The sequence below is a fragment of the Rhyacophila brunnea genome, unplaced genomic scaffold (genome assembly GCF_057557595.1).
Source record: "Rhyacophila brunnea isolate RB1 unplaced genomic scaffold, BYU_Rbru_1.0 scaffold_12, whole genome shotgun sequence".
Lineage (NCBI taxonomy): Eukaryota > Metazoa > Arthropoda > Insecta > Trichoptera > Rhyacophilidae > Rhyacophila > Rhyacophila brunnea.
The window spans coordinates 2,318,784-2,340,684 of NW_028232774.1; the positions used below are offsets into that span (position 1 = coordinate 2,318,784).

Consider the following 21,901-nt stretch of genomic DNA (forward strand, 5'->3'; position numbering starts at 1 on the left):
ACAATCTGCATACTTTGTAGAAAATGACGTGTATGTAGTTTGTAATTATGTCCTGTTTTTGTAATCTGAAAGAATGGGCCTTGGGATTATTATAAATATAAACTGATGACGATTGGCCCAGGATAGGGATATGTACTACAATTTGGTAGCCATCCTTTATCAAAAGATAAAGTTATATGTTAACATGTATTAATATGACTCACTCTCGCAAACGGGTATCGTGTGGCTCCATCTGTTCTCGTCACAGAAGACTACAGGAGAAGTGTTAATCGTATCGGCAGCACACTCGACACTCAGTAAGGAGTATGGTGGAGCAACGTCTCCTGGATTCAACGTGACGTCACCTTTCAGTGAATATTTGGTATCTTGGGTAGATTCAGGTATCACGCATCCATCGCTAAAACCATACACGTGATATTAAACATACAATAATTAATCTACATAGTATAATATAATTTATTAGTCAGGTATAACCATAGAAAGAGTCTTCGCGTCATTACATTCCATGCAGCGCTCGAAATGGATTTTTTTTCGAACCGGAGCGCCCAATAAGTTTCTGAAAATATTTACATATTTATTGAATATAATGTAGAATAGGTGCTTGATTTTGTGTTATATGGCAAAGCTAGCTCAGACGGTCAAAATAATTTTTAAACGAGACGAAGCGATAATCTCGGGAATTAAACGAATCAGAACTGCGCTTCGTTCCATTTCGAGCCTTAATTCCAAGTCTCGTTCTGATTGATATCATTATGGGGCGAACACAATATCATCACGCTACGTGCTGTCACGTGTTGTCACGGTACGCTCGCGCTACGGGAAAAAGTGTGTAATGTCGTTGTTCTTGGTATTTAAAATATTACCAGACTGATGCTCCCATCCAGTAGTACCTACATTTTTTTAACCAAAAATAAATATTGTCAGTAAGGTGGCAAAATCTGCAAAAATAGTCAGAACAATAATGAGGTCACCTCACGCGTATCGCGCTACATCACCAAACAAATCAGTCAGTGAACTTTTTTTTTATTTTTTGCACACACTCACATCGAAAACGCGTGATTTTTGTTTTTATTAAGTTGGTCTATGAATTTTTCTTACCTTACTACTTATCGAATTTATTTTTTATTATATAATATGAGAATTATTCGTCTCCAGTAAGACAAAATTAAAGACGGAACATATCATTTAATTTGGTTTGGGTAATTAGCAATACATTTGTCTACTAAGCAAGAATCGTCTCATCTGCAACATGTCGAATACTTCGATGTGACGTCATCGTTATTCACAGAAATGGAGCGCCGCAGATTGGTCGAATGCGACTTTTTAGTTTTAAAAAAAAATCTAGTGCTGCTATCAACAAATCGCATGCATCTCGGGCTGCAAGTCCTACGCACACCTACGAAGTCCTATACCGGTTCGCCTGTCGCCGCATCCAAATATATATACGTTTCGAGAGGTTACATGCGACTGTTGCTAGGTAGATGTGCGTGGTCTTCATATGCAACATCGGATCGACGTTCCTAAAAGGTTTGATTTATGGCTGTGCAGCAGGCGAGGTAAGTTTACATGTGAGAGCCAGCTTAATCGGCCGGTTGGTTGGTTAACTACAGACGTTGCGACTCACAGTGATCTCCACCGACCAGCCGTTTATGGCATATAATAATATATAGAGTTGCGTCGCTACGGCCAGCCGTCACAGTGGCGGTGGTTCTTATATTCTGCAGCATTGTCGAAACGATCTACGAATTGCAGACCTGACACGGGAAGGAGCTCGAGACGTGGGAAATGGCACAAACTCGTGGACGATGATATTATATGGTAAAATAAAGTATATTTATATTATACTCGACCATGTCCGATCCTAATAAGATCATGTGGGCCTCCACAGACTGGAGGTTTGTCTTAACAGATTTTGTTTTTACGAGAAATGGATGTCAGCCACTTGTTCAACATTATTAGGTGCATACTCTGACTCATACATTAATTGAAAACAAATCGTGTATTTTTGCAGCCGCGCGGCCATTTTGAAAAATGAGTTAGTAAATCTTTATTGCTTACCCACTTACGTTTCTACTGACGCGTCTATTTAGATTGGCGTCCTTTGACAATAGCGGTGAAAATCTCAGCGATGCCATTCCTGTGAATCATTCGAGGCAATTATTATTGTTTTGACAAAATATATTTTAATACTTAACAATAATATTCATGACCAGTAAAACTCTTTAATTATTGACTGGTAATGTTATAATATGCATACGATTTTACGAATTAATTTGTTTCTCAATTAAGGGTAGTGTAATGTAACGATTTTTTTTAGAATTATTAATAACCATGACCTTGCTTTTTTGTACTAGATGGTTGTTAGTAATTTTTAACAATCACAAACACTCAGGCTTTGAGAAAAACACATAACTATTGTGTCCACACCGGGTATCGAGCCCAGAACTCTCGGGTGGAAGGCCAGCGCCTTACGCACTACCACATTGAATACTATGTATAAGGAGCTTTGCGAACGATGCAATTTAATCAATTTACATTAAGTTGTAGTTTAAATAGTATAAATAAGCAACACGTATCTAAAAATAAAAGAAAAAATAAAAAAAAATCACATTTCTTCACATTCTTTCATCTTTTTTACGTGATATTTTACCATTAAAATCCAGCATCAAACATTAATTTTTTTATTTTTGAATAATTTATATTTTTTAAACGTCGATTTTTCCAAAATATAATATTGTGGAGGGTTGATACTATAACTTGGCATATTTCTGTAGCTAACTATGTCAAATCGTGACTTGCTATTGTGGCCATACTAAAAAATAAATAGCGTTAGTTAATTAGCATAGTCATTTATATATTATTTTTTTCCTAAAAGAATTGATATTTTCTTTTAATTAAAAATAAATATCTACTTCAAAGCGGAGAAGTATTTTAAAATCTATCTAATAGTTAATATTATACCCTAAAAAAACTACATCAATAATATTTGGATTTAGATTTGGATGTTAGCCACTTGTTCAACCTTTTAAGTCCATACTTTGCTGGTGGTCAACGGCTGGTCGGCCCCCAGTGGACACATTGACGCCAGTAGATGTGTTCATAACAACAGTTGGGAAATGCCAAACTGCCAGCAAGTCCCATCTGCTGGCCTCCCCGCGGCGACCTCCGGGAAATGCAGCGTAAGCTGTAGCTAACAGCAAGGGGCGAAGGGCGAGTGACCGGCGCCATAAAACTGGCCTTCTGGCTAAGGGAAGGAAATCCCCGACAGAAAAACCTGGTCGAGCCGACCTTCAGGGCCCTCGTGGCTCAGGCCTCGGGAGCGCTGGGCTAATCACCTTGCCTCCTTAAATGAAACCGATTAACAAAACACCTTCACAGCAGCCTCGGATGACAACCGGCTCTGTAAAACGACGACCTTGCATGGAAATGGACAATGAGTAATCCACTCTAACAACTTTGAGTATGCGCATTGGGACATATAATGTTCGCACCCTGCGTACCCTCGGAAAGGACCTGCATGCCACACGCATCATGCACACCTACGATGTGGACATCCTAGGGCTGAGCAAAGTGCGCTGGAAAGGAGCCGGGAGAAAGTTGATTGAGTGTTACTCTATTGTCTACTCAGGTCAGGAGCAATACCATCGCCAGGGAGTGGCAGTATTGATGTCAAAGAGAGCGGCCCATGCCTCGTGAAATGGGAACCAATCTCGGAGAGACTGATACGTGCCTCTTTCAAGACGCCCGGTAGCTCCTTGACCGTCTTTCAGTGCTACGCCCCCACTGAAGATGACGACGCGCAGATAAAGGATGCTTTTTACGATTCTCTCCACGCGGTAGTCTCCGCCATCCCCCGAAGAGACCGCGTGATTGTAATGGGGGATTATAATGCGAGAGTAGGAGCAGACACGGTGCTTGGCCCTACGGTGATGGGACGACACGGCATCGGTGACCCCAACGATAATGGTGAGCGGCTCGTAGAATTCGCTACTCTGAACGAGCTCGCAATCGGAGGCACTGTTTTTCCCCACAAAGACATTCACAAATATACGTGGACGTCTACTGATGGACGCACGAGGACGCAGATTGACCACTTCTTGTACAGCTTGAAGCACCGAAAAGAACTTCTCGACGTGCATACTTACAGAGGCGCCGATATCCATAGCGATCATGAGTTACTTATTGGAAACATCCGAGTAAAACTCAGTCGCCAGGTGAGGCCTCCAAAACGCGAACGAATTGACGTTGAGAAGCTCCGACGCCGAAGAATTCGGATCGACTTCAAAACTGCTGTACGAGATAGTGTAGATCGTATCTACGAGCAGCACAAATCTGAATCCGACCTCATTGAGGTGGACTGGAGCCTCATAAAGAGTGCGATTGTGTCGTCGGCTCGTACCGTCCTTGGTACCAGAAGGAGTGAGCAGCCAAAGTAGATGTCTGACGAAACGTGGGTTGAAATTGGTGAACGAGCCAGGCTTAAAGCCCTGAGAGACGAGGAGACAGACCCCGACCGAACCGAGAACCGCCGGACTGACTACCAGACCCAAGACAGGGTAGTCAAACGATCCGTACGGTTGGACAAGCGCAATTTTATGAACCGGCAAATTGAAGCGGCAGAAGAGGCAGCAAGCAGAAATGACACCAGGAAACTCTTCCGAATCACCCGTGAAGTCTGCGGCAGTTGACACCGACTCCCAGAACCATTCGTGGTCCCAGTGGAGCAATAGAGTCTGACGCAGAATGCGTCAAGAAGATTTGGAAGAATCATTTCTGCGGAGTGCTGAACCGCCCACCCCCTTTGGATCCCTTTGATTTATCTGCGGAAGCTTTACTTTTGGACATTACCCGAGCGACCGACATTTCCGATTGCCCGCCTACGCACACCGAGATAAAATCGGCTGTGAAAAAAAGGCTCAAGAACGGAAAGGCACTGGAGGGAGACGGGATTTATCCTGAATTCCTCAAGTACAGCTTGAGCGCAATCCTGAACCCTATGTTTCATCTGATGACAAAGGTGTGGGAAGAAGAGCGCTGCCCAAGGGTCTGGGTGAATGGTGAAATCATCACACTTCTTAAAAAAGGTGACCCTCTAAGCTACGGCAATTACCGAGGCATTACGCTACTCAGTATTCCGGGAAAGATTTTGGCAAACATCATTTTTATGAGTATAAGGAACCCAATAATGCACGTCCTCAGGAAAAACCAAGCCAGGTTTCTACCTGGTCGAGCGTGTGCAGACCAAATCAACAACCTTCGATGTCTTCTCCAGCAGAGCCATGAGCTGAACAGTCCGATGGCTTGCTGCTTTGTGGATTATAAGAAGGCTTTCGACAGTCCGCACCGCCCCTCCCTCTGGATGATACTGGGAGCATACGGTATCCCTCCCTAGATCATTGCCATAATCAAAAGCCTGCACGAGAATAGCGAATGCTGTGTCAGAATTGAAGACACTGTCACGGAATGGTTCGGGGTCACGACCGGAGTCAGACAGGGTTGTGTCCTTGCACCGTTTCTCTTTATCATTCTCTTTTACTTCATACTACGGAAGTCAATACCACCCGACCGAGGCATACCTGTTACCCCCACGGTGAAGTTATGCGACCTGGAATACGCCGATGACGCTGTCTTATTCGACAACTCAATCGAGGGCATTCAAGAGGCAATCGACAGGTTGCACAACAACTCCTCTCGCGTTGGTTTGAAAATCAACGCGAAGAAAACCAATGTCTTGTGCAATAGCATCTGTCCTGATCCAGATTTCCCTCTGATTAGCGATGGATAAAACATCGAGAGCGTCAACAGCTTCAATTACGTGGGGGTACACATCACGGGAGATGGAATTTTGCAGAAAGAGCTCGCTATCCGAATGGGAATGGTTGGAGCAACATTTAACTCGATGCGAAATGTCTGGGACTCACGATTGTACTCGGTCAAAACCAAATGCCGCCTATTCGACGCTTGCATTCTGACGGTGCTGCTTTACGGTAGCGAATCATGGCACCTTACGAAGGCTCAGAGCAACCGTATACTGAAATTCGAAAACAGATGTTTGCGACGAATACTGGGTGTGCGGTGGTGTAACTTTAGGAGCAACGAGGAGATAAGAGAACGCACCAAGCAGCCTCTCATCACGCTGAAAGTGAAGAGGCGACGTTGAACCTGGCTCGGCCACGTGCTGCAGATGCCAGAAGAAAACTTTAACCTGGCTTGCCTGTTCTTCAAGCCAACTGGATTCCGGCGACCTGGAAGGCCGCTAAATACAATCTACAGAGTGTATACGGCGGAGTTACGGGATGCTGATTTGACCTGGGACGAAGCAAGAAGACTGGCGAGCGAGAGGGATTCTTGGAGGTGCCGCGTGGTGTCCATATGCTCCAGTTAAGGGGCGGATATGGACAAAGAAGAAGAAAATGTCTCGAACACAAATTGACAAACAATAAATTGACAAACAATATGTTTATATGCCAGAACCAGGAATCGAATCTGGGGACCCACGACGTTATTTATAAGCCGACGCTTAAGCAACTCGGCCATCGTGGGAGAGTGCGTGGGTGAGAATTAAATAATATACCTACTAGTGTAGAGGCAAATTCGAAATTTGAAAATTCGGAAGAATTAATTGTTTATTTTAATCAGGTCGTGAAAGAATGTGTCATAATTATTTGACAGATGCTAACATCGCGGTAATAGTATATCGAGTGATTAGAGTACCTATCGAGAAAATAATACTGCATGTAGGCTGGTGGGCTCATAGATAAATAATTGAGTCTAAAACGCCAGAACAAGTCAGTTAGACAGAATATATACGTAAACATATGAAAGAAAGGGAGACAAGACGAAAACGTATACGAATGTTTACAGGAGGTACTGCCACCTGATGATAGTTGATAGTTATAAATAATAATAAGACGAATGTGTTCAAAATTATGATTATCAATTGAAAAAATAATGAATTATTAAACCTTCTATTTTTTCATTCTTGAATTTTTGAAACGGATACTTAAATACATTCATCCAATTAAGTTGCATCGTGTGCACAATAGAAATTTTCTTCTGTTTTTCTACTTACGGATATACAAACTTTTCTATATATAATAAAGATAATCTTTCATCTATCTGAAAAATGTCTTTTGTGTATCCTATCAACAGCACTCGAGATGGAAAATTTTACGAACCGAAGCGGTTGATAATTTTTCCGAATATTTATCCAATTTTATGCATATATTTTACAAAAATGAGTGCGTTAGATTTTTTTATAATGGTCTACGGTCAAATTATTCAAAATCGAGATTTATCGCGGGACGGAGCGATAATCTCGAGGGTTTCACGAACCGGAGATGCGCTCCGATTCATTTCAAACGCTGTCCACCGAAAGAGTGATTGCTATTGTAAACATTTATTTTACTTCTTCGATGGTTTATTTACAATCCGTATTCATTTTTATGTTCCGATCAATATCACTCGTAGAACGAGTTTCATAATACTGTATAGGTATCGTGCGATTAACATTTTTGATTGCACCATAAATGTTAATAAAAATGTTTGTGAACGTGATAAACAGGCTAAATTTATTATATTTTATATTAATCTCTTCTTCTTTATTGTTTTATATATTTTGTTGTCATCAGAAGTGAAGTATTTTTTTATCTTTATTGCAAGGCTACTTTTTGGAATATTATACTAACTTTGTATTTTACTGTATTAAGGCGCATTTACTAATATATATATAATACCATAATATTCATTTTTTAAATAAATTAATCACGTCTAGTTTAATATAAGTTTTATTGTTATTCTTAGTGCTCGGCCGTAGTGGTTTGGCGGGCGCGGCGTGGCGGCGTCTTGCGAAACTCAAACGGAATCTACCCCATGGAATAACATACCAATTCAAAATAGTGTGTTTTATGTTTTTTGAACTATTGTTGCATAGAAAAAAATATCACATCAGCCAACTTTTTTTTTGGATTTTTTTCTCGAAAAACACCCAAATACTGTTTAAAATAATACTCGTAAGTAGAGTTATGATTATATAACATTTTTTGTAATATCTTAAATAACATGGAATAATTATCCACCTGTAGTTGGTATCACAAGTTATTGTTATTAATTTTTTTGTGACACTGAATATGACACTATGCCGAGTTGGTGTGATATTACTCGGAAAAAATATACATGCTCCCTACACAAATCATTTTAGTGTATCATTTAAATATGATTTCACCGTGGAATAAGACACTAATTCATCTTTCAGTTTCAACTCTCGCCTTTATCAACATAGAACAACACTGTATTGAAAAATCATTATCCTTTGTAATGAATCGCACCTACTTTCAATATCGCTAATTGCTTTTCTGACAGTAAAGTTGTATTATTTTTGTTATTGTGAACAAGTGACTAATTTTAATATTAATACTATCGACCGATGGTAGGTACTTGATGAAATTTGGATTAAAATTCTAATGGATTTAAGTTATGTACTATTCCATTAAGTTAATGTCTCTTACTAGATCTCGGCGAATATTACAATTATCTCAAGAGACTAGTAAAATAAAGGATGGAAACAATAAAGGTAAATAGTAATAATGTAACTTTAATAATCTCCTACTTCAGACAACACATTTATAGGTTATACTTATAAATGATTCAACCGTAAATATTCTGTCAGTACTATTGGCTCCTACAGGATGTTCAATGTTTATAATATTCTGTGTCTCGTAATATAAACTATAACGTCTTCCTATCATTAGTAAGCATTGTATAAATGCATATTTGAACCATTAGTTTCTAACTTACAACCTAAATTAATTATTCTTCCTGTATCGATTCCATGACGACTTGTGATAAGTAGGTAAGGTAATACTTGCCTATTTTTGCATATATATTGACAAACTTTTTACTATACTTTTTTGATAAATACGGTAGTCAAAAAAGTCAAAAAGAATCATTGTATGTCTGGATAAAAATTGCATAGTCCACGATGATAACCAGGTTGATTATACCCCATCTGAAGACTCCGAATACATATCAAATTCCAATAATACTTCTAGTGATCCTAGATTATCGGGTTTTAGCTGTTTTTCCAGTGTGCCAGATATGACACAAACATTTGTGAGGAGATTTGGGAATGATTGATGATTTGATCAAAAAATTACGAAATCTCCAGCAAATCTTACACAGAATGAAATATGTGGCTCTACTTCAGAGCATAATAACATTATACTTCTATCTGAGTACTTTGCGACCTTTAGATACAAATGCACTTGTAAACATCACATCATCAGACATGACGTTGTCCTTACCTAGTGCACCTGTACAGAGTATTTCTACCATTGACACACCTGAATCGAGAAAAAGAAGGGAGCTGTAATTTAAGACTTGTGGAAAAGGAAGAAAGCTAAAAAAGTATTCAATTCGGGTGAAGAATATTTCAATAAATATTAGAATATTCGAATACCATGGAAGCACCGTGTAAAAATCCTTGCCGATTCAAATGTGCCCAAAAAGGAGTGAATCTGAACGTCAAGTTAGTTTTGATTCATTTTGGATGATTGGCAATCATGAGAGACAATGGGATTATTTCTTACGATATAGTGTCAAGTCAGTGCAAAAGAAAACCCAAAAACTACCAGCTTCTTCAAGACGTTCAAAAGCACCTATTTATAATTTGCCATGCAATAACGAAATAATAAAAGTGTGTAAAACTATGTTTTTACAAACGTTTTCAATTTCAAATATGTCTGTCAGCATTGCTATTGGATAGTCGAAGCAGGCAACAACCGTCCTCATGCACTCAATGAAGCAACAAAAAATTGTGTAATTGAACATATTAATAATATCTTTCCTAAAAAAGGATCCCACTATGTTAGAAAAAATACCCAAAAAGAATATTTAGACGAGAATTTGAATATGGTGAAAATGTTTCGCCAATATAGCGTATGGTTTGGAACAAAAATTATCAGTTTCCAAGTGCTACTGAACGCCAATATAACGACATATTTTCCACGTATTTCAACCTTTTCTTTTTTCGCCCTAAAAAGGACCTGTGTGAAAAGTGTTTTATTTACAATTCATCTGACCAGTAACGGAAACAATAACTGGAAAATGATTATAAGCAACATTTATTATTCACAGGACGTTCAAGAGAGATGAAACAGGGTGATATAAATCGTGCAAAAGAAAATCGCATTACAACTGTTACAGCATGCTTTGATTTACAAAAAGTTTTAACTGTGTCACAAAGTCTTTCATTATAAGAGAAAATATGCCATCTACAATCTCACTGTTTATGATATTGTTAGCAAAGATGACTATTATTATCTTTGGCATCTACAAACAGCTAAGCATGGTGCGATAGAAATAAGTAGCTTCATATAAGTATAAGTCTTATAAGTCATATTTTTACATATTTTAAATCTAATTTTAAGAATACAGTTGTATATTAGTTGATAGTTTTCCCACACTTAATATAAAAGAAGATTTATCTACATAAAATTTATAATTATCCAAGTAGGTATCTATTTACTTGACAATGCTGCAAGACAAACGTAATTTACGTAAAATATAGGTAACTTACTTACATCCAAGCATTTTTTAAATTTATAATATCAATCACTGTTGAGTGAAATATTCATTCATTTAGAACCTTACTATAATATTATGTTCTGTAAAACAATTACCTGAAACTGACTGAATGGTTAAAATACAGTTTATTACGATAAAATATAGTTTAATGAAAAAATCTCCTCATATTCCATCAGAATATCTAAAAATATTTTTGGTTTAATCAAATATCATCGAGAAAAAAAAACTAAGAGCACATAGTACGTCATTCCTCGTAAAATTCAAAACAAAAATCTCTCTAAGTCGAGATATTTAAGATTATCGTTCAGAATTAGCATGGAAAAAAGCACCATCTTAAGTTACGTGGTATTTTTTTATGAAAAAAAAATAATTACATGGAAAAACACACTAGTTACAGATATATACACCCTCTAAAAAATATTAACGGAAAAAAATCACACCAAATCTAGATGTAATATTTTAGTTGTCAAACTTAACGTGGAAAAACACATTTAGGGTGTTATTTCCTAAATTAATGTCATGCGAAAGTTGATTGTCTGCTTAAATGATTCGCTATTTAATGATATAAATTATAATTTAAATAATATTAGCACACAGTAAACGGCTTTTGTTACACATTTTTTTGAATGGTTTTTTTGCTCTCCTGAAAAGTTGATAATTTAGAGTTAGTGTGTTATTCCATGAGGTAGTCGATATATAAATTATGTAGGTACTTTCTTATTTAACGTATTATGAACCTATTTTAAGAGCAAACAATAAATAATAATTTATTCAATTATTTCAATTATTCATTGGAAGATAAAATAAATAAATTCAGTATATTTTGACATACATAACAAAATTTGAAAATACCTCAGATATAAATAAACCTACTAGAAAAAATCTTTGAACAAAAATACGACGCCTGGCGGAATTCAAACTTGCATTCACTGGATACTTGGTAATTACGACTAAATTATCTAGTATGAATGTATCGTTTCGCAATCGGATTGTGTGGTTTGAATCACGAATCATCATCAACGCGGTATAACTTATCTTGATAACAAGCCGACGCCAGGATCTCTCCAAATTTAAATTTGCACGCACTTGCACTTGTTGACAATTTAATAGACTATTTTTTTTTATTGAACGAACAATTCACAAGGTTTGTAGAAATAAAAAATAGTTTTAGCTTATTTTGTGTTATTAACTTTATAAAAATACTATGAACAATATTCAAACACTTACCAATAAAGGTTATCAGCCAAATAAGCAGTGTTTGGCATCTTAGTGGTGACATGGTGGTCAATTTCGAAGAACTCTTTACGGTGTATCAGCACGGATTACAAGATTTCTGAACTGCAACATAATATTATAATACTTTATTGCACAAAATACAGTATGGTCAAAAAAGGCACTGCGACATTGATTGGGTACTTTAATGCCGTATCGACACGCTCGGCTCCTTCGTCTACCGGATAATATCAAAGTCTCGTCGAATATGTCGGCGAAACATCACGGTGAGGGTGTGATACGGTATAATATTGATCACCAAACTAATTAGCGGTAGATCGAATCATTAATGAGTCTTAATAATGGTTTGAAATGGATCGGAGCGTCGTTCCGGTTAATGAAATCTCCAAAATTATCTCTCCGTCTCGTGGAAAAATAGTTTGTCCATTTGAGCTAGAAAGTCCGTATAAAAAAATCCAACACACTTATTTTTTATTAAATTATACATATTATACTTTATTGGATAACTATTTTCGTAAACTTATTAAGCGTTCCGTTTCATAAAATTATCCATTTCGAGCACTGGTTTTAATGATATAGTATTGACTGTCTATGAAGATGATCAATCGGTGAGCTTCACCTTAGGGGTAGGGGGCAAAATTATCAACTGAAAAAAAATATAAATAATTACAAGATAAAAAGAACTTTTTATATAAGTACCACGTTTTTAAATTTTCTGTTGAATCATAAAAACTTGACAATTCTATGTGTTAATAAATACTTTTTTTTACTTGATAGAAATACTGAATAAATATAGAATGCTGAAATGTCATTTTGATATTTTATATTGATTTCCATAGTAACGCACGTATATATTAATAATTTAGTTGCTAGGACCACCCTCTTAGCAACCAATACTAGTATTTTACTATTTACGGATTTCTTCCGAAATAACTTTTCATACAAAATAGAATTAACTGGGAATGAATTCAATTCAACTTAAAGATGGCTAAAAGTATTAAAAGAAGCATTGGCATCGTGTTCTGATATTATATTCTAAAAGTTTAAAATGTCTAGTTAGTCGGGAAGTTAGTTAAAAATCGATTGCAAGATTTGTAATGGATAAACAACCACCGGACAAACAAGAATACGAGCTAAGAAAAACGTGGTAAAATACAGTAACCATAACATTTCCCTATAGCCTAGCTACAAGACGTATCGGGTAATAAAACGATTTTACTAAAATTGGCCAAAACTGCAAAACCTTTTCGGCCGAACGGAATTTGCTGTAGCAGTCATTTATACGTTTTTTTTATGTACCTACATAATATATATTATTTAATTCTAAGCGCTTGGCCACAGTGACGGGCGGGCAACGGGCGGCGGCGTCTTGCGCAACTCAGAGACTCAATTCGTAGACAGACAAAAAAGTCACTGTCTACGAACATTTCACACACGGTTATACGTTTGAGTTGCGCAAGACGCCGCCCGCCTACCACTACGTCATTGCACTAATGATATACATAGGTATTGCCATGAGTTCTAGTGAAGTGATAGTCTATCGGTTATTTTTATCCTGCTTACGTATTCTTTGACATTTTCATGCAGAGGTGTAATGATAACCGATCTCATACGTCAGTGATAAAAAAAAACAAAAAACACTTTGAATAAAGTTTTCCTTCAAATAAGTGCACAGAATTTAGTAAATCATCGGCCGTCACTGTAAATGACATTTAACTTAACTTTCCACTAAATTATTACTATAATTTTACATTATCTTCTCTTCTTGCTCGTACCCTCATGGCTGAGGATCGTGGCCACCTTTGAATTTTGCCATCCATTGAGGGACCAAGACTTTAAATCCCTCTCGAACTTATACATTATATAAAAAGTACTTTTACATGGGCACCTAATTAATATATTATTAATTTATATTTGAGCGGTTTTTTTCCAACGGAATACCTATTTTAAGACACTTTTACACTTTTTAGTATCCAAATACCACTCACCTTAATATAATAAAATAAATAAATTAAGTTTAACTCATTTAGAGGAACGTCAGTCGCTCATTATATTACCAGATTAAATTATTTTTTACTTTTTATTAATTATATGTTTCTCTCACTGTAAAACTTGACATATTTGGATTATCTACGCCTGTTTTTTTATATTAATACAAGACTTAAAATGGACCGGAGAGCACCGGAGCGCCGTCCCGGTTCATAAAATACCCAAAATTTTTGCTCCGTATCATGGAAAAAAATATTTGACCATCTGAGCTAGATAGTGCTTATGACAAAAATATCTAACACACTTATTTTTATAAATTACACATAAAATTAGATGACTTTGTTAATATTTCGTAAAATCGGACGCTCGGTTTCGTAAAATTTTCCATTTCGAGCACTATATTGATGTAATTAATTCCAATTACCATTATTTGTTTAATGAAAAGATAGGAAAAACAAAAAAATAATGAACGTTATTTAATTATGCTAGATAAAATGTATAATAATAATACCTGTAATGTGTTAAATTAAAAGAAATATATCCGCATACAATACAATACAATAAAAATAAAATTCTATTATTTTTTATTTACTTAAACCAGCACACCTACCAGTTTGACCACCTTATTGAACAACTTATTTAATACTATTGAGTATCAAACTAGTGGTTGACTTTATATACTAATAGAATTTATATAGATACCATCTAATACAGAAGCGAACCAACTCACAAATCTCAATAGAAGATAATACATTTGGCTCTTGCCTTCAAACTGAAAGATGTCAGATGAAGCTCGATACATAATAAATTTTTAATTATTTTTATAATCGGGCTAGTGTGTTTTATCACAGGAAATTAAAAAAAAATATGCACACATATGTATATAATATTATGTACGAGCAACGTTAGGTACGTAAATTTTTTCTATTGTGTGTGCAGATCTCTAAAATAAACTCATCTGAGCAGTAAAATTTGTAGAAATGTGAACACATTAAATTTGTACAATTGTACGCGCTCCTAAGAAAGGAAATTGGGTCACCATAATCATACGGAAAAAAAAACTACAGAAACGCACATGTTCTTAGTATACTAATTTTATCATAAAGTACACAAGAAAAATGTTGTAATCAGAAAACTGTTTAAAAGTATTTATTTTCCTACTTTCTAACCAATAACGGCACGAGTAGAGTTGGGTTTCGGTAATTCTCGAGAAATTTTCGAGATTTTCATTCCCGATTCTCGAGAATTGAAATTTTTGACATTTCGGGAAATCCCGGATCTCGAGAATCTTTCTTCGGGATTCGGGATTTCTTTATTATCAAATATTAATTGAAAAAACGATTTTCTATATGAAAAAAATAGACAGAAAACACAAAATGTTCAAAGACTGATCGGGGCATTTAACACAATTAAGCCAACGTCGACTCAAAATGAGCGCTATTTTTGCAACTTCAGGAAATTTTGTGTCTCAAAAACGTATGCTATTGTCAGATGCAGCGATTGACATTCTGTGTTTTTTGAAATTATATTTTAATAAGTAATGTTTTTGTTAAAGTAATTATTATTTTTTCCCTTCTTCTATTTTGTTTGTCTACTAACATAAATAAAAAAAAACATATTGTTTTGGAATTTGTCTGTGTTTACACTGATTTTATGATTTTTACAGTTTTTTTTTAAATTTCCCGATATCTCGAGAATTCTCAAGAATTCTTTTCTGGAAATCCTGAATCTCGAGAACTCAAAATTTCATCGTTTTGGGAATTCCTGAATCTCGAGATTGAGATTTTCTCGGGAAACACCCAACTCTAGGCATGAGTGAAAAAAATTCAAGGTGGAAAAGTGAAAATTCAAAAAGAGCACCCCAAATTGCAAAGTACAAAAACTCTCGCGAAACTTTCTAGGTAAAAGTACCCAATGACTGGACTTTTACAACGGCTTCATTGCAATATTAATTTTCATCAGGTCTCACATCGTCAGCTGAATGCAGAACTATTCTAACTCACATTTGAGGAGCAACCGATCAAAATGTATTAACTCCACGATATTACATCTGAGATAAAGGCAAAAATGTATTATTTCTTAAACATCGGGATAAACAAACAGTAAAGAATACATTATATTGTATTCTTATGATACTTTTGTACCTATTACCATTTTAATTAATTCAATGTCTTTCCACAAAAAGTTGACAGTGAACATCTTTAAAGTGAACATGTGAGATAGTATTTTCTGCGCAACATCATCGACATTATCTTGTCTTATATTACAATAATAATATTATCGTATTATTCTATAATATACAGTGGCGTTCCTAGAAATTGTCGTCCTTAAGCAGAATTAAAATACCACCCACTCCCATTTTATTTCAAATTGTATGTGAATTCATTACCTACTGAATCTACTTAATAATTAAATTTATTATCTGCTAACTAACTGGCTAACGGACAAAATAATGTAATATTTCTTGTTTATATGCGTGCCCTGTTAGTATGGAACTGTTTACGCTACATGAGAAAGGTAGAAACGTACCTGATACTACCTAGGTTCCCACCGCCACCTGTCATGTATGTACAGTCGTGGATATGCACGACCGCTTTCTATGACGTTATAAACGTGTCTAAAAGAAGTGAATTTAAGTGTTCGTTCCATCCCGAGGTGGAGCCGCACAGGACTAATGCTGCAACCATGTAACATAAGAAGTAAAAAGAAAAAAATGTACTGACTCTACTGTCCGCTGACGTGAAGCGCCCTGTATAAATGGCTGAGTCTACAGAGGAGTCGGGAATATCCCGCTCTATCCCGTTGCTATCAGATCCGCGTGGCCAATTGGGCCCGTGTGAGGATAGACCTTAGACTATAGATACATCTAGACGCCACCCGTTGCATTGCTAAATGAAGCTGCGTGCCGTGCGTTTGGTTTGTGGGCGAGCGAACGCATTCGTACACAAATGTTTAAGACCATAGACCATTTTGCTAGTGCTCGCCCAAAGTGTTCGCATTAGATGCTCAGAATTAAAATATAATTTTCTATTTTTTTTACGTTATATGGTATTTTTAAGCGGTCAAAATGCAACCATTAGGTAAAGATATCCATAATTTAAGTTATTTTAAAGAAACACTAGGTCACTGATATTAAAATATATAATAATATACAAAAAAAATATCACGAACATGTATCAACTTACCTATGAAACGTAATACCATCTTCTTGCTTATCAGTGCGGCTACCATATTTTAATACAACATACAGAACCATCTTTTCAACTTAATTAACAAAAAATTTTTACCACTGACTATATGTTTAACACAAAACATAGCAATTTTAGCAACACGGTTATCGACGCTTAGTTAAGCAATAAGCTAAGACTTGCCGGCTACACCGTAGCAAACCATCTTCCACGTCTGTACACCTTTTATCTTACTCTAGCGCGTGTCGCAGAGATTATAAGGGGGCCAAATACTTTCTCACTCGCACTTATGCATCGTTTTTGTTCAGGCCTTGGGACGGACCCTGGTAAACGGCTCCGTTCGTACGGGTTCCATTAGCGGGCAATTCTAGAGGACATGTTCAACGTCTTGGTGGTCATGTCTGCAGGTACAACCCAGCCCATTTACTATTAAGCCAAACTCGTGGAGTCCAATGTGAAGGTTGGAGTCTTCTGGTCTGGTCCCTGCAGAATACGTCTAGAAAAAATCGTGTGACCTCTTGGGGGAGTCGAATTGGCCTTAGAGATGGCGTGGTGATCGAAAGCCAACTTGTCATCAAGAATTAATTACTCCCAGACACGTAAAATTTTCGGAGAAACGCACTTAGGTCTGGCCAAAACGAACCGTGGGCAGCTGTCGCGTTATGTTGACCCGGGAACTGCCCCTAACAGAATGCTTGAAACCTACTCCTGTGGCAAACTACCACATTCTGACTGGAATTGTAGCATTGGATGTCTGCAAAAAGGTAGCTGCCAAGATGGTACGCAAACCCCAAATTTTTGATTAAAAATACCTACTACCTATATAAAAATGCGCAATCATAAAATCCTGGAAAAATATCTTCATGTCACGCGAGAGATGTGACTATACAGCCTTCTTACTGGTGCCCGACGACAAGCTACCACCTGGGGGCACAGATGACTTCACAGTTTGGAGGACGGTAGATAGAATCAAAACAGTACGAAGAAATGAGATAGAAAACTGCCCAAAAGACAACCGAAGAAAATTGAGGAACACGTCATGGTCTATCCGCTCGTTCCATCTAGTTACCTTATCGACTATGTTCAAAGCCAACGACGCAGCCATCACGGTGGCCAAGGCTTTGTTGAGAAAAGATTCGCTTTGAATAGATATAACCTACACGAGGGTGCGTTTAGGTGGGCGTTGATTTATAAACCCTTAAAATAGTATCTACTTTCACTCTACTTAAATCATTTGGCGTACTGCCATGTACTTTATATTTTTGTATCGACTCTTTACACTTTAATTTATACAGTTTTTTTTGTTATACTGCTTCTATTTTTTGTTTTTTTTTATATCATGCTGTGAATGTTTTGAATTCGTAAAGTTCAATACCGATATGTAAATATTTGAATTTGAATCTATAGGTACATGCACAAAGTTATTAAAATACAGGTTTTATATTACGTTCCGTGTGAATGTTTTACTTACTTTGGGTATTCATTCTTGTATGAGGCACCTAGGTGCTAGGCCAGGGATAACGAACCTATGGCACGCGAGATGATTTTTGCTTTTGAAGAGAAAATGAATATTACTATTTTATATATATTTAAAAAATGATTTTTTTATTAAAAAGTTTTACAAATAAATATATACTTAAGTAGGTACTTACTTACTTACTTATTTATAATATTAACATCATAGTCATGCGTACTTTCTTCGGTTTTTCATATTATGTTTAGGTACCAGTCGATGCGCAAACGGAAACGACGAAATTCATGCATAAATAATGACAAATCGCATTGTAAATATACGATTGCATAGTTCGGTCCTTAGGATCGGGGAATTAAAAATAAAAATATACAATCAACATATCTTATGAAATTAATTATCGACAGTCATTCAAATATAATAACTGCTTGTTATTTTACCTCAAACATAATCTCTAAAAATGAAAAACCGCTTAGTGATGAAAAAAGAGTGGCCTAAATGCTTCCACGATCTCTTTGAGTAATTTGAAAACAAGGAAAAAATATTCAAAGAATAAAAGATATGCCTTCGGCTAGAAATACGGTGAAAGATTCATAAATTCTTAACTATTTTTTGAGAAAACTTTAAAAAAATCGCCATAATAAAAACTGTTTGGCACGTCGGACAGTTGAAAAATATTATTTGGGAAATTTTGGCATGCGTCCGTAAAAAGGTTTGCAATCCCTGTGCTAGGCCTTTATCACGAGATATGATGTTATATCTTGATTATCAAAATATATGAGTGTGTCATAAATCCTTTGCCTGACACTTGATATTAACAGAAAAAGAAGAAAAAGAAGGAAGGAATGGAAGGAGGAAAAAATGGAAGAAAATTCAGTAGATTTGAAAAACTATCCTATCCACAAAGCTTTATTATCTGAGCTAGAGTTTTCTGCATTTTGCATTTCGGTTTGGAGTCAATATCCTCGATTAGGTGCTACTACAGTCATTAAATTTCTGTTACCGTTTGAATCTTTGTTTCTTGGAAATTAGGTTTCTTAGCGCTGATGGAAATTATATATTATAATACGGCTACGAAGTTTCATGTTTATCTAATTTAGAGCCGCGCATTGACAATTTTATTCCTTCTCAAAATCAATTTTATCATTATCATTAATAAAAATAATAACTATGTTACCCATATAATAATATTACTTATGTTAATATTTAAAAAAAAATCATATTGCTTGCGCCTTCCATAGTGGACTGTAATTTTGTAACGGAATGATTGTGATGGTGGATGCGGAGACTGGACGCCTGGACTTACGACATTAACTGAGTATTTGAGGTAGGCAGGATGAAAGCGACCATAATTGACCAAACCACTTATTAATAAAAAAAATCTTCTTCTTCAGGGAAAAAAAGTTTCGCAAACACTGACACACCGGTGTCGCAATATAAGGATACAAGGGCATATATACAAGGGCGTAGCAGTCCTATACATATAAAGCTGTATCAATTTCATAAAATTCCGATTTTATTAAAATTTTTACTTTTTCCAGTTTATTCAAAAATGTACCTTTTCAATTTTCAGACGTTTAATAATTATAATTGCTATACCTAATATCCAAAACTGCTGTTGCGATGAACGGAAGAAGATTCTGCAGGGCAGAGTGGCTTCTAACCTTGTACTCATAAATCAAAAGGTGGACGAGCTAATTGATGAGTTGATGACAAATACTGCTGAGACAACATCTTATTCTTTATTACAATACATAATGCCGATGGCTTGTGGGTATAAATGTGGTAATTAAAAGGTAATTTAAAGTTCAGCACTGATTGTGTTATAGTCTACCTTCCCGGAAAGTGTTTCAGCAGTAGCGTAGCATCTAGCAGTAGGTCTAGGTCCTAGGACGTTTCGTTGCTAGGACCACTAGGCTCCACGCAATCGAATGAAATTCGAATATTTAATAATTATTATTATTAATTATTATATTATTATTCAATTGAGAATTTAAATATTCACACATAAATAATGATTTTATTATTATGCGTAAGTTTAAGTTCCAACGAAAAGAGAGTTCTTTTATTTTTATTACAACATTTTTATTAGCTCGTATTCTTGTTTGTCCGGTGGTTGTTCGTTCAGTACAAATCTTGCAATCGATTTTTAACTAACTTTCCGACTAGCTTGATATTTGAAATTTTTAGAATATATCAGAACACGATGCCAATGCATTCTTTTAATACTTTTAGCCACCTTTAAGTAGAATTGAATTAATTTTCAGTTAATTCCGTTTTGTATGAAAAGTTATTTCGGAAGATATCCGTAATCCAATCCACTATTATTGGTTGCTAAGAGGGTGGTCCTAGCAACTAAATTATTAATATATACGTGCGTTACTATGGAAATCAAAATGACATTTCAGTATTCTATATTTGTTTGTTTGTTGCAAAATGGCAAAAAAAAATATTTGTTGACGATTGCCTTATTTGTCCTAAATTATTAATACATAGAATTGTCAAGTTTATATGATTCAACAGAAAATTTAAAAACGTGTTTTATAAAGCTTTATAATTTTTATAAGTCTTATAAAGCCTCAGAAAAAAAAATATGATTAAAGTAAAATGAATTAAAACAGTAGTAGACAGAAACTGATTAAAATTTCTCGTCTACTTTCTGTATAAAATCGTAATGAACGTATATTTATTTTATTCGACAGTGCGGTGCGACAAAATAAGTCGAATGAATTAAAATTATCCGAAATTACTAATGAAATGAATTTTATTTAACACAAATAATCTTTCTTGCACTTACCTGTAATTATATATAACATCTAATCTATACCGTGATCATCAATCAATTGTTATCTACGTCATAATAAATTAAATATATTATAATATATTGGTGAATGCTGTGTATTCCATAACCACATTCACATCTATTCTATACACAAGACTGCTTTCGGCCATTACCGCACCTAGCTATGGTAGGTTTGTATCAAAGTATTAGTATTTATTGTAACAATTACATTAAGTTAGTTGTAATTGTTACATTAAGTGCTATGTTTTAACAGCAACTCTGTTGGTTGTGGTAAATTTTAGAGCAAGATAGACAGTTTTGAGTATGTAGACGGCTAACTTATTGTAATTGTTACAATAAGTGTTAATACTTCAATAAAAACCTACGCTAAATGCTGCCGTAGCGGCCTAAAGCAGTCTTGTGTAGAATAGATACGCAGGTAAGGAATAAACTTGACGCCCTTCTTATAAATCAATAATCAGTGGCGTCCGTGAACATAGTGCTGAGCTTAACTTTGCATGCGCACTCTTTTCATTTTTAGTCTCAAATTATATACAAATTTATTAAACACCAACCTACCTTTGTTTATGAATTTAGTTCCACTAGTTCATAAAATAACCGTAATGACGTGTACGTCAGCTTATATAAATCGGA

The 21,901-nt window shown here is 35.7% G+C and overlaps 2 protein-coding genes across 5 annotated transcripts in view; both read right to left on the reverse strand.

Moving 5' to 3' along the window:
* Nucleotides 1-14,455, reverse strand: part of LOC147077651 (modular serine protease-like) — a 31,004-nt gene extending 16,549 nt beyond the window's left edge. For 2 of the 4 annotated variants that reach the window (XM_085960613.1, XM_085960616.1), the window contains exons 1-4: nt 14,417-14,455; nt 11,812-11,922; nt 2,059-2,137; nt 204-397 (exon numbers count right to left, since the gene is read on the reverse strand). In XM_085960613.1, coding sequence (XP_085816739.1) covers nt 204-397; nt 2,059-2,137; nt 11,812-11,863 — 325 coding nt within the window. In that variant the 5' untranslated portion in view covers nt 11,864-11,922; nt 14,417-14,455. Of the gene's footprint in view, nt 1-203; nt 398-2,058; nt 2,138-11,811; nt 11,923-13,120; nt 13,320-14,317 lie in introns of those variants that run through there. The other 2 variants (XM_085960614.1, XM_085960615.1) reach the window with 2 other exon arrangements.
* LOC147077650 (uncharacterized) overlaps nt 1-21,901 on the reverse strand; it is a 72,461-nt gene that overhangs the window by 36,931 nt on the left and 13,629 nt on the right. The gene's annotated exons all lie outside the window — the stretch shown is intronic.